The sequence below is a fragment of the Pomacea canaliculata genome, linkage group LG8 (genome assembly GCF_003073045.1).
Source record: "Pomacea canaliculata isolate SZHN2017 linkage group LG8, ASM307304v1, whole genome shotgun sequence".
NCBI classification, from domain to species: Eukaryota; Metazoa; Mollusca; class Gastropoda; order Architaenioglossa; family Ampullariidae; genus Pomacea; species Pomacea canaliculata.
In genome coordinates this window covers 16,488,982-16,503,719 of record NC_037597.1, presented here as the reverse complement: position 1 = coordinate 16,503,719, position 14,738 = coordinate 16,488,982, and the positions used below count along the sequence as shown (strand labels likewise).

Sequence of the window (14,738 nt, the reverse complement as noted above, 5' to 3'; positions counted from 1 at the left end):
GGCTAAGTCTTATCGCACACCCAAACAATAATAAAATCACATGAAGTGCCATTCGTTAACCATTTAACTACATTTTAGTGGTGTTCTACATAAATTTCCTGGTTTTGTTGTCATTTAATAAAACCACTTCTTGCCCCTGTGAGAGTGATGGTGTTCACACTAAGAAATGCCTTTCGTTAACTTCCTGTCGAGTTTGACAGAAATATCGTGCTTACATGTGGAGACACCTGTTGTGTTGACACACAAGATACATGAGCATGTGTATACCAATTACTAATGGTATGGTTACATCAAGAATAAATAACTGTGATTACTACCCTAAAATGTTTCAGTCCGCGGTCATTCCTTGTCCTACAAAGCAATACATAACTAAGTATATCTTGCAACGTTCTGTTTCCTGTTTATGGCCTGTCATTTGATACTAGAAATAAAATCTTTTCTAACAGAAAGTAGCTGAAACGAATTTCAGGTAGCTACAGAAAACAGACGGGGCGTAATAGAAATCGGAATATCAAAAGACATTATACATGGGACATCAAATCATTGTTCAAACAAAAACATAAGAGTGAAGCTAACATACCAACCACAGGTGTGCGTGGACTGCCAAACACCTTCTCCCCGAGGTCAAAATCGTAGATGGGAGAAAAAATAAGTTTCCCCGAAGCAGTTGTGAATCGAAAGTATATCTACTTTTGAACGAAAAGAAATCTTTGAAATATAAACATTACATAACAGCTATCAGACATCAGTAAATCATCAGTAAATGCACCTTGGAGGCCCCGTCAGTAGAACAACAGGAGCATCTAAGCCTAGGAAGATTTAATTTCTAAACATGGGGAATAATCGACTCAGTGTCATATTCATCATCAGGAGGCTCCCTCATACTACACACCAGTGGTAGAAAATACCTCCGTAGTAGCTCCGTGTCCAGTTCACAGTTTTGTTTCTCACTGTTCTGTAAAGAGAGAGAACATCTGAACAACGTCCTGCACAGGTCTCCGACCTCAGCTCTCGAGAGGCATGAGACTGATTCTCTCTTCTTTTATACACTTATCTCGAGTTTCATTGGCTGCATCAATGAGGCAGCTGTTGTCTACAACCGAGAGCACGCGTCTTGTCGTTGTCTTCACGATCGTTTAACGATGGCCAAGACGATGTCGGTTCACAGAAATCCTCGGCACAGTTCTCGCGTTTAGTTTGACTGTTTACTCACTTGAGGACTGGGGGATGATTCCAGACTCGTCGTCGTCTGCTCCCATTATATTGACGACCAGCAGTTGCTGCTACTCTTGTCGTAGTTCCAATGGCGTTGAGTGTCCCAGACTCTAGGAGTGGCTCCAGGAATCTTTCTTGTGAATGACAGCTTCCGTCTCCGCCTGTGTGTTAGAATATATCTATTGGTTTGCTACTAGTTAAAAAATAAGTCTTTTGTTTACAAGTGTGGTTGAGGCAGTTAATTGTCGCGAAAAATATATCCTTGTTTTAGTATAAATTAAAAACTCGATTTTCCAAAATGTGTAGAATCATCTGTGCATTGTTGGAGTACTCTTGAAGAAATTTGTTTTACTGCATTGCAGAATTGAACTGTTATAATTACTGTTATTAGTAATCCCCAAGGAATATAGTCTAAAATTCTGTTAAAGTATTTTATAGCGCACTGACATTTTCATATTTCTTTATTCTTTTACGATTATTATGCACACACGCGCCCCAGTTGATAATGAATGAGTAAACCGTGAAGTAAAGTGTCTTTATTTTTTGTGTACATATTGTATTTTCCCGGCACATCGGGTCTATAAAATAAGTAAAATGTAATTGAGACATACAGAGCATCCTGTTGTGTGTGAGTCACAGTGTGTGTCTTCATAAAATAGCGACTAACGGAATACAAACACATAAAAAGACATTTGATAAAAAGAGAAAATAAGTGTTGCAACATTCTTTATCTCTTGTGATGAGCAGCAGAGGTACAAAAGGTTCAGAAGGCTTTTCTGTTGAACCCACAACAGCAGAAAATGTTAGCTGTTGTTACTCTCAGGATCAATCTGACTTCGAAGAGTTGCTGCTCTCTGAAGCATCTGAAATGATGTGGAAGTTCATCCCGCCTGTCATCATCGTGCTCGGCACCTTCGGCAACGTGATGACCATCGTGATGATGAGGCGAATGAGCGAGGGCCAGTCGTCACACACTATGTCCTTGTACTTCACAGCGCTGGCCGTGTCCGACCTCGTCATCCTGTATACAGGGTTGTTCAGAAAATGGCTTCTTTATGTCTCTGGAGTTGATGTCCTTCTGCTTCACGATGTCCTGTGTAAATTAAAATTCTTTTTATCAACACGTGTGGCACGATCTCAGCCTGGCTTCTCGTTTTCATGACGATGCAGAGAGTGATGTCAGTAGTGTGGCCTCATTACAGGAGTTTGTCGTGTACAAGAAGACAAATTTGTTTTTTCATAATCGGTATTGTAAGTGGCTCTGCACTTTTGAATTATTATCGGTTGTATGCTTTCGCTGTTCTTAGTTTTAATTCAACAAAGGTTTTATGTACCATCATTGACGACGAAGGGCTGAAGTATTTCGATTGGTACATATATCCATGGATCGACCTCGTCGTGTCATCATTAGTTCCATTCAGCATCCTAATCGTGGGTAACAGTGTGTTAGTGTGGAAGGTGATTCAGTCTGTACACGTGGCCCGTGTGATGACCGCCGGAGGTTGTGACCAGGTCAACAGTCGCCAGAAAAAGGCCTCGTCACTCACCCTCACTCTCATCACCGTGTCGATGGCCTTTCTTCTACTGACAGCACCTGTCTGCAGTTTCATTGTATTTGATCCTAATGTCGGCGTAGAGAAGACCATGACATCGCCAAGGATCATCTTTGTGTGGATGGTGTGCAACCTGTTGTGGTATGTCAACAGCGCTATTAATTTTTACCTGTACTGTCTCACCGGCAGCAAGTTCAGACACGAGGTTAAGCGCTTATTGTGCAAAGATCACAACACAGTTACTTCCACTAAAACTAGTTTCTGGCATTAGTTTCAGGCTACTTAAATATAATGAGAATGAAAGACGAACCCCCTGGAAATAGTAGAGCAATCAATTGGTAATATTCTTCTCGAACAGAGAAACTAAAATTTGTAAAACAGTTGCTCTAGGTTATTAGTCTTTAAGGTGTTATGGTTTATTTGTCTTTTGGTTTTGGTAAAGTTTGGCAGTAATTCTTTCTCCATCGCAGTTTTTAACGGTCTGTAGAGATGTAGATCAGAGTGAGGTTGGGAACCACTTTTTTCTTCCAGGACGATTTAAATATTTCTAACATCTTTCCCGGGACGGACAAAATTATCTAACCTGTTAATTATCTAACACTGACGTTGCCCGCCCGTGATGAGAACATTATATATCCAGCCAGTATAAGTTCTAACAGTTGATGTACTTACACTGGCTGCTGTAGCCTCCTGCTAATCTTTAACATGGTTGGCCAGTGAGTGGCTTCGGGTTGGGTTTCGAAGAAGACAAGGATATTGTGGTTGGTGTAGTAACTCTTTGTGCAAACGTCGACCGTCATGAATGCAAACATTCTCTTCCTTTTGTTAATTCTAAATGTAAATGATGAGATGGAGAATTTTAATATTTTCACTTGCTTGCTAATTTTGTCAAGCGTTTACTACCTCATATGGAAAATAATTTTTCATCCAAACTTTACAAGAGCTCTTGATAAGAATAAAGTTACAATAATGAATATTATTAACGTGAATCTGATCCTGGTGCTAATTTTGCGACGATGACAACAACGGTAGCTATTTTCAGCAAAAAATGTTGTTCTAAAAACAAAATATGCACAAGTCAAAAAAAAAGAACTACCCCCCCCCATTCTCCTGTGTTTCGTGCCATTCATTCGTCGTTTAGTACAGGAAATGACAATCACAAGTCAACCTGTTAATTGTGTGTAGTTATTGAAATTTATTATTAACCCACTCAAGTGCCTTCAGTAGTTCTATTCTCTTCCTGCCTTTGGGGAAGCAGCCGAATGATTAGAGCACTCGGGTCTGGAAGCCCGTTGGTTTGATGCTCGTTTGGTCGAAAAAAATCTTTTTATCCCGTAAGGACCTAAAATTTTATCTTAAAACTTTCCAACCTTTACCAAAGATTTATTATTAACACACAAAACAATAATAGTACACCAGTACTTCTTTTCTGAAGGTAAAGACCACAGACCTGTTTGCTCAATGAGTTGTGCCTAACCGATTCTAGTGAAGGGGCAATAAGCAGTCAATTTTGAATCATCCCTACTACTTGACCACAAGAGCATCACATTCTTAAAACAAGATTAAACTTGACCATACATGCCAGCAACAAACACCTGATTCAGATAAGGTGGTTATATCAAAGTTAATAAAATAACAGTTGGGAGACTGCCCATCCCTGCAAGAAATGTCGCATTTGTGTGTCATTCTTCTACATGATGCAAAGTTTTTATTATTATCTTTTATTTTAAACATTATAATTTTTGTTGCCGCTGCTGTTGCAATAGATTGCATGCCAATAAAGACTGTTCTAGAAATAACAGTTTTTACCGTCCCGACAAAATCGTCATCACAGTATGTTCTACACCGTCTGTCTTCTAAAGAAGTCTCTTTCAAGAGGTAATTTGGCCTGATTATGCAGATACAACTGAGTTAATGTGATAATATCCCTGTATTTCAGTACATGTAAAATTTAATTTAATAAATCTCCAATTATATTTACACGCAAATTGACACAACCCACACACCAAGGAAGTCAATCTCGGAGTATCGTCAGTGCCATGGCATTGTGACATTGTTTTGTCTAGTGTTCATTAATGAAAGCAACCTTTCTGTATTCTATGAACTCATGTCAAATTTTATAACAGTATATCATCAAAAAACCAAAGGCTTATGTTGATGATCGCAGAAACGCCTGGTCTTTGTGGCAGCTGTATGGTGGAGACACAATTGTTATGACAGTTATGAGAAATGGACGGAGATGGATAAAGCTTCTTGTTTTTGTGTCTGACCTGTTCAGTGTGATACACAGATAACCTGTTGAAACTCTTTCAGGTACCTAGGAACTATTTTTGATTGCCAGCTCAAATGGAATTTAAACACCGAACACATTGTTAAACGTGGCGAACAAAGAGTGTACCTTCTTCGTAAGCTCAATAGTTTTTCAGTTAAGTTATATTAGACCGTTTCTACAAGTCTTTTATTGAGTCTTCTATCTTTTTCATTTGAATGCTGGTTTCTCAATCTCTCTGTCCATGATAGGAAAGTCTGAAAAATATTGACAAATCTGTTCTAAGATAATTAATATCAAACAGTGAGATCTGGATTTTTTTCTGTGACAAAAAGTAATAAGAGAAGCTTCCTGCATTTATCAATACCTGAACATGTACTAACGAGAGACTGTATTTTTAAGCTCGGGTAAACGCTAGTCCATGACAAAATGTAAAAGTAACAGACACCTGAAATCCTTTGTGCCATCATCGGTCCAATAGTTCAACCTCAGATGAAGCGTCAGTGATGTAAGTGTGTTTGTGCGTGTGTGTGTGTGTTATTGTAGGTGCGCACATGAATATCCTTGATGTAATTTTGCTTGTTTGTTGTATACAAATATATAACTGTCACTTACCCATTGTTTTTTATTTGCTAATATTTTTTGAAATCTTTTCACGCTGCACCTTGCAGTGGACTTTATTTCTCATTTTTATTTCTAACTTTTACTTTTCGGACTACAGCACTTTCCCATGTTCAAATCGCTCACTGGGACAACTAAAGTTGGTCATTGTCATTGTCCTTAACAGACGAGCGTGCAGCGTGTAAGGGAGAGCACTGGTACTTGAATACCAGTTGTGACGTACAGTGCAAGGGAGATAATGGTGCCCGAATGGAAGATCGGTTTCGTTTTCAAGTTTAGAGTTTTTACATCTGCATGAAAAATATTGCGATCACCGGCTTAGTCTGATCTGTCATTGAGAATATTATCATTAGCTATAATGTATTTTTTTTAAATTTTACTACCGTGCCACGTGCTTCTTACTGGGTGGAGACGAGGAGGAGCTGGTGCTAATAAAGTTCGAGAACCTCAGTCCTCTCGAGCCTCATGATACTAGGAATATACAGTTTACTGTCTCTGTCATGTATTACAAATGCTATAATTTCTGACTGTAACCATGGGCGTATTTTAGTGAATTAAAAAAGTTATCTTGGTGGCTAATAAGCTTGACTTTCTGTCTGTACGAAAGCCGTGTAGAATTATAGAAATGGAAAATCAAAATGCATCCATCGTCAAGCTTCTGCTAATAAACCTTGTGAGCACGACAGCGCAATATTTGACATTTGTAATAAAACTCAGATAAGAACCTGGATGAGGCGCCAGATGCTTGCAAATAGAAAAGGAAAACAAATATGTAAGAAGGTGAGTAGTTACCTGGGAAAGGTGACGATTTAATTTGAACCCCAAACACAGTGTGTGTGAGAGAGAGAGAGACGCTAATATCGTTGTATTGTTAATATAGTCTTTATAAACTTAAATTTTATCTTACATTTGTTTGCTTTACTATTTTTCTGGCAGTCCACCGAAGTACGTGCCGCACAATCCGTTGCAATGCCATTGATAGCACGATGATCCACACCGAACTTCAAGTTTTAAGGTGTTTGCGGGGCGACATATAAGTTTGGTAATTTCAGCTTGTTAATGAAGACAGGGTCTTTACAGAGTTTTTATTGGAGATGCCCAAACTGATTTTTGTAATTATAGTTAAATCCACCATTTACTTTTGAAGCGGTGCAAATAGAAAAATTGTTCATTTTATTTACTCCTTTTTTTCGTTAAGGACCTTTATTTATGGAACTAGTTATTTTATAAGCGAAGAAAATTTAGAACTGAGATGCTAATTATAGTCCTTCAACGACCGTTAGCGTTAAAAATCAGAGCTTTGCTCGTTCAATTATCTCCAGGGCGGTTCAGGTAGCAATCGTAGATGCTCAGCAAAATAGAGGAGGGGTGTGTTTGTAATTCTGGTATTTAGTACCTCGATATTTACTAACCAATTAACGACATTTAATTGGAACACACACAAGCACACGCACACACACACACACACACACGATGAAGAGAACAAAAAGCAAAATAAAAACGACAAAAGCAGGGGCTTCTTTGGTTTCTTATATTTTTCTAGAGCTTTCTTTCGATCTAGGAGCCGATCTTGATCTATAAAAGGTACATCTGTGTCTCTGTCTCTCTGTCTGTAGATAAAGCTCGATACTGTATACATGGTAGAGGCAGACAGTGATGGAGGCTTTAATGTGCTAATACTCACATAGTTCGCAGCTTCTATTATTAGACTTTACACGACTTACGTCAAGAACATAACTTGACACGGAGACGAAGCACTGACGTCATCAGACCTGTCACAGTCCACGTGTCTCATGACTGATGACGTCCAAAGGAACTGACGTCAAAACCACAGTCAGTGACCTCACAATAGACGACACACTATGTTGTTCTTCCGTAGAGTACAACGCTGTGGAAAGGTTTCTTCTCTCTGATCCTCATATCCCGATGTGGAAGTTCATCCCGCCTGTCATCATCGTGCTCGGCACCTTCGGCAACGTGATGACCATCGTGATGATGAGACGAATGAGTGAGGGCCAGTCGTCACACACTATGTCCTTGTACTTCACAGCGCTGGCCGTGTCCGACCTCATCATCCTGTATTCAGGGTTGCTTAGAAAATGGTTGTATTATTTGTTTAACATTTTTATCCCAGATATGGATATTTCACTCTGCAAGCTAATCCCCTTTCTAGTCTATTCCAGTGGTACAATCTCAGCTTGGATTATTGTTGCCATGACAATGCAGAGAGTGATGTCCGTTGTGTGGCCACATTACAAAAGTCTGTCCTGCACAAAGAAGAAAGTTGGTCTTGTCATTACAATTATTGTCGCCGTACCTTTTGCACTGAATTCATATATACTTTCGTCATTTGAAGTAGTAACTGAACTCAATTCCACTGAACGCTCATGTTACATGGCGAATAACCAGCTGTATAATTTCGATTTTTTCATCTATCCTTGGATCGATCTGGTAGTGTCTTCAATCATTCCATTCTGTATCTTAATAGTCGGTAACAGTGTGTTAGTGTGGAAGGTGATTCAGTCTGTACACGTGGCCCGTGTGATGACCGCCGGAGGTTGTGACCAGGTCAACAGTCGCCAGAAAAAGGCCTCGTCACTCACCATCACTCTCATCACCGTGTCGCTGGTCTTTCTCCTTCTCTCCTTGCCTGCGTGCATTTACCTTATTATCATTCCCTACATTAACACAGATACTGACATCTCCTTGGCAACAGTCAGGTTTGTGTGGGTGGTGTGCAACTTGGCTTGGTACGCTAACGGTGCCATCAATTTTTACCTGTACTGCCTGACCGGCTCTAGGTTCAGAAACGAGGTCAAATCTTTGTTTTGTGGACGATCTTCATTAAAAATGTCAGTTGTCACCTCTTTACATACGAACAAAACCGGCTTCAGTAAATTTGACAGTCAACATAATGAAGAAGGCGGCGACTTTTAAAGATTTCTCTTCAATGTATCATTCGATACCCCGGGAATGTCAGAATAATTTAGTCTCGTCTCTAGAAGACAAACATCTATGAAACTGTATTTCTATAGCGTCTTTCAGTAACATACACTTTTAAGTTAAAGCTATTTTATCCAAACACAACTTTTTAGTAGCATGCGTACTCATTTATATTAATACTAGACAGAGCTATCGTCTGTATGTGACAAAGACGTTAAGGCTAAATATGGAGAGGACTACAACAACGATGTACATCTATGCATTTGCACGTAGCATCATCATCATCATCATCACCACCACCATCAATAAACAAGGCAAGTATTTTTTATTTTTATTTTTAAAAATGTAAAGAATTAAAAAAAAGAGAAAGAATGGCAAAATAAATGAACAGGTGTAGTAAGTAGGTGTGTTTACTGGTTGCTTAGTGGAATAGTGAGATCATTATTTTTGAGATTTATTCCTTTATTTTTGTGAGTGTGAGGGTGTGGGTGTGTGGTTTTGGGAATATAGTTTTAGTGTTGTTTCTTATTTAGTCGGGTATTTACATGGACTGTAGGTGTTTGTGTGAGATGATAGTTTGAGTGGAATTAAAGTTGTTATTATTTTTCAGCCAGTTGTTTTACCACGTCTTTTAATTTCTCCTAGTGAGATAATAAAGTTAAATTGAATTGAATTGAATTTCGCAAGTCCAATGCGGGTTTCCTAGCTCGGTGTGCATATGGTAGGCGGTAAGGGATCAAATGTTTTTCTGTGAAACCTGTGGCTTGTCCTCCGTGGATACAGCCACGTGACACAATATTCCCAGGGTGTGGACGGTGTCATGAGTAATTCGCCCAGCCCCCGTGGAGGTTGTTTCAAGTCTGAAGCCGAAGATAAAAACTAATGCAGCTAATGCAGCAGCAGCAGCAGCAACAGCAAGCAGATGACTTGTCCGCTGTCATGCAGGATACAAATGCTGAATGAACTCGTTTATTTGTGTTGCTGACACTGGTCAAGACTAAACAATGCATCAGTTTTCTAAACTTGTCAAGTGTCGACAATGCAGTGAGCTGCAGTAAGACAACAAAATCTGAAAAACAAATTTAAAGTGAACTTATCAAGAAGTACAGACGATGAAAATCTTGAAGAGTGTAATAAGCAGCAATATAGTTTTAGGGAGGAGCGAATTGTGATGTCAACTATTTATTTATGTTAAATATTTAAGCGAAATAGTTTTCTTACACGTTATGAGATAAAATATATTATGTAGCAAAGCACCTTAAAGGGAAATGATATTTCAAAAATCAAAATGGAAAGAAATATATTTTATAGAAGTTTGATGTGGAAGTATGAAGTGTTACAGCGTAAAGTGAGGTGAAATGTGACTTTGTAGTAGAAGTGTTACATTGTAGAAAATCGCTTTAACACCAGCATTTAGTTAATTTGGATATGTTCTAGTTACAGACTAGTTGTGGCTGCTAAGAGCTGTTTTCATCTAAAGAGGTTTTACTCCCACTGTGTTATCAGAAGGACAAAAAATGTTATGTAACAGTGTGTTATGTAACAATGTGTGACGTTTCCGGGAAAATTATATTCTCCTCAAAGTCTGTTTTGGAATAAAGCTTCCGTCCACGCATGATGTGAAAGAAAACATGACAAACGGTCAGATTTTCTCATATCTACAAACATTACCACTGTTATCGGTAGTTACCTATCCTTTCAGTAAAACAGGTTGCTGTCGACATCAGATTGAAGTCAAGTAACTCAGATTGCGCCTTAGGTTTCATTTAGTAGTCGTTTAGTGTCATTTATTGTTAGATTATATATTACTTGTGATATGTCACTCTGACAAAAATGCTGCCAAATTAAATGAATGTCTTGACGAGAAAAAGTAATGGTCGTAGTTTGTTTCTAAATTGCGGACAAAATGAAGTATTGTCAAGATTGCATGTAAAGTTTAATGACAATAGATGTTTGTACCGATTAAGTGAAATGTTTCATTACCTATTCAAAATAACTGATTAATAAATTATATGATTCATCAGTTTGTAAGCAGTGTGAACATTATTTTTACTGAAGGAAAATGAAAGTCACAAATTTCTATTTTCTGTGCTTGTGATAAGTGCCAGGTCTGAGGCCATAAACAATTGGATGGTAATGATTGTGAGTTTTCAAACAGTTTTGTATGGATGTTTTAGAGTCTTTTTGAGAAAGATTTCTATGTACGTTTATTTGATCAATGTACAAAGAGTTTTAAAGTGATGATCACGATAATGAAAACCATCTTCAGCTAAAAAACTGGAGATGTTTACAAGCAAGCGAGAAAACTCGACGATAAAATATTTCACCAGAATTATGAAACAGATCGTTATGACAACTAACAATAACACAGCCAAAGTCCGCGATTTAAAAGTATCAATTATAATTGCACCCGCTTTGAATTCTGATCGACGAGAAAGCATAAAATTGTTAAAGATCAGAAATCACATCAGGTGTGTGTCGCTGGACTGGGACGGACTCAACTCCGTGTCGCCGGGAGAGCAGTCGTCTCTCTCTGACGAGGTTGGCAAATGGCGCAGGAAGGACAGACAATCGGAGCACACTTTCGAGGAAAAGTCATCTGACTGTCGGCTGAAGTATTGGTCTTCACCAATCCACCATCGTGGACCCACAAATACAAGAACAGCTTTAACTAATCCTTATTTAAATAATGTGGTTGAAGTAAAGTTGACAGTAAAATCACCAAGGGAGACACTGTGAATCATGTTTTAATGAAATGTCGCATTTTTAGAGGTTTATCATCTGCTTGATGCAAAGTGGTATTATTCTCTTTTATTTTACACGTTGGCCTTATATCCTCTTGCCGCCGGTGAACGAACAGACTAAAATCGAAAAAACTGTTCTCCTAATAACAGTATTCAAGTAGTGTGTTATTATCTCACCACGATTAATATATTACCTTTAACTTTTCTGGTATTTAGTCGTCTGTTTTATTTCCCATATCAATTTTTTTTAAATTTCCAGTTTCGTGACCTGCTGTCCATCGTGGTTAATGCGTATTTCAATTTGTGAAACAGTATTTGATAACATTGTTTTCTATTTTTATTTTACAGTAGAAAGGAGTGCTTAAAGGTATTAAGATCGCTGTATACGTGTCAAAAGCTCCCCCTCACTTTGACTGTCTTATTGACTGGTCAACAAAGTCTGGACATTAGAGATCATGGCGATTTAGTGATATACTGTCAGGTAGATAACAATATTTTTACACACTAAATTTAGTCTTTGACAGACACAGCATGCCAAATGGGGAGATGATGTATCAATGGCAGCAAGTTTCGACAGTATAATGAAAAGAGATATTGGTGTTTGAATAGTAGCTAGGTTCTGTCATTCATTGTTCAAAAATATGAATGTTCATTAAAAGTTCTTTAGCTTTCTCATGATTTTCAGCACTCATGTACGCACATTTATACATTTTTCAAGATTGTAATGCAGTTTTTACACATTTTTAATTAACTCACTACATGTTTTTTTTTTGTCTATTCTTTATTTAAGTGTTATTAATGTCTCTTACACTTTTATATATATTGAGTTATATATTTATCTATTAAAGACAATCCCGAAATATAATGGAAAAATTACGTTTTTCAGTGCATTGTACTTCTAAAAGTTAGTTTTAAAAAAAATTATTCTGTCCTGTAAATCATATCATATCACCCACAAATAGTGACTCTTCTGTTATAGGACATGACACGTGACGCGTGTCTTTTCCAAAGCAGAGATCCACCACCACAACCACGACCACCACCACCACCACCACCACCAGTCTATTAACTGGCACCAGACCTGAAAATCTGTTTAACAAACACCTAACCAACCTCAATAGCAAGTCCTCCCCGCTGCTGCTCTCTTTGAGTGCTCTCGGCAACACTGCAGGACGTCCTGAAAAATGTTTTGCACGCTGAACCATACAACATTTCGAAGTTTTATTTTTTAGAGGTTTGAAGCGGGAAATACTAGTTTCCTACTTACTAAAATACAATCCCCGTAGGTGCGAAATATCCAAAGTGTTGATAGTAATTATAATTATATTTGTCATTTCCTTAAGTTGCTCGGTAAGAAAATTTTTCGTGATATCACGTTGTGTTATTGACGGACAGAGACCCCTAATAATTACAAATTCTATTTTACAGCCCGCGAAAATCCAGGACTGAGATGCTCATTACATAAGTGATCATTATAATTTTGCTTGTACAAATATGCACATAGCTTGAAAAAGAAAGGAATGGATTTTCCGTGCGTTTAATATCTGCCACATAATCTTTGAAAGACATTTTGATTATTTAACACTCACACACGCACTCACGCACGCACACACACACACATACATTTGTGATGATAAAGAAAATGTAATTTTTTTTCTTTTCTTACTTTTTCTGGTTTGGTGGGGCTATTCGATTTAAGAGTCGAATTTGATGTATAAAAGCCGCCGCTTTGGCTGCTTCTAGTCTGGTGGTAGTTGCAGCTGATGATCGAAGTAGAGACTCATGAGAAAAAAAAAGAAATTTACTCCCGCTACTCCTTTTATTTCACTCTCCTCCCACCTAGGGAGAAGCAGGGTCCCTAAAAGGCAAAGTCCAACGTCATCACAACTGTCACAGCCCACGTGTCTCGGCTGACCATGGCTGATGATGTCAACACCACTACCGGTGACCTCACAGCAGACGATACAAACCGTTATTCTATCGAAGAGTATACCGCTCTTGAAAGTTTTTTTCTCTCCAATCCTCATATCGCGATGTGGAAGTTCATCCCGCCTGTCATCTTCACACTCGGCACCTTCGGCAACGTGATGACCATCGTGATGATGAGGCGAATGAGCGAGGGCCAGTCGTCACACACTATGTCCTTGTACTTCACAGCGCTGGCCGTGTCCGACCTCGTACTCTTGTATACAGGACTGCTCAGAAAATGGTTGTATTATTACTTCGACATTTATTTAAGAGATCTTGATGTTTCAATCTGCAAGCTGCTCTTATTTCTTATCTACTCTAGTGGCACAATCTCAGCTTGGTTAATCGTTTCCATGACAATGCAGAGAGTGATGTCCGTTGTGTGGCCTCATTACAAGAGTCTGTCCTGCACAAAGAGGAAAGTTGGTCTAGTGATAACATTTATTGTAGCCATAACATTCGCATTGAATTCGTATATGTTGTTTTTATTTGACCTCGTGGCTGAACCCAATTCCACTGTCCGCTCATGTTACGCGACGAATAACCAGCTGGACAACTTTGATTCTTTTATATATCCTTGGATCGATCTAGTAGTGTCTTCAATTGTTCCATTCTGTATCTTAATCATCGGTAATAGTGTTCTGGTGCGGAAGGTGATTCAGTCTGTACACGTGGCCCGTGTGATGACCGCCGGAGGTTGTGACCAGGTCAACAGTCGCCAGAAAAAGGCCTCGTCACTCACCCTCACTCTCATCACCGTGTCGCTGGTGTTCCTCCTTCTCTCCATGCCTGTGTGCATCTACCTCATCATCGCTCCTTACATTTCAGAGTCGGAGACCACCATAGGTCGGTCGAGTCGTAGATTGGCATACGCTGTGTGTGACCTGGCTTACTACAGTAACGGTGCCATAAATTTTTACCTGTACTGTCTGACCGGCTCTAGGTTCAGAAACGAGGTCAAATCTTTGTTTTGTGGACGATCTTCAGCATTAAAAATGTCAGTTGTCACCTCTTTACATACCGGCAAAACCGGCTTCAGTAAATTTGACAGTCAACATGATCAAGAGGAAGCTGACTTTTGAAGATCACTCCAGTATTTATCCTTCAATACCAGGGGCATTTCGAAGTATCAATATTTGTCTCGTCTCTTGAAGACAAGTCTGTGAAACTGTCGTTCGGTCGTACAGCGGCGCTGATAAATGAACCCATATCTTTTAATGTCTTTCACTAACATACACTTCATTATTTAAGGTTATTTTTTTTTTTGCAAATATAGCTTTCAACGGCACTAGTAACTATCTATACTTAGACTATAAAGAACTATTGTCTGCGTGTGTCAAATGTGAAATTTATAACATTGCCTGAAAATGGAGAGGACTACGACAACGATGTCCTTTCATGCATTTGTACGTCACGTGACTATTT

At 38.7% G+C, this 14,738-nt stretch overlaps 1 protein-coding gene across 1 annotated transcript; it reads left to right on the top strand.

The window, feature by feature from the left end:
• Window positions 1-7,262: 7,262 nt before the first annotated feature.
• Window positions 7,263-8,879, top strand: LOC112570387 (probable G-protein coupled receptor 139). The gene has a single exon (XM_025248806.1). It carries the CDS (start codon window positions 7,459-7,461, stop codon window positions 8,593-8,595), a length of 1,137 nt encoding a protein of 378 aa, XP_025104591.1. The 5' UTR covers window positions 7,263-7,458; the 3' UTR covers window positions 8,596-8,879.
• Window positions 8,880-14,738: the final 5,859 nt, after the last annotated feature.

Excerpts from the sequence above, each read along its gene's own strand:
- LOC112570387 (XM_025248806.1), top strand. The coding sequence starts at position 7,459 with ATGACGTCCAAAGGAACTGACGTCAAAACCACAGTCAGTGACCTCACA.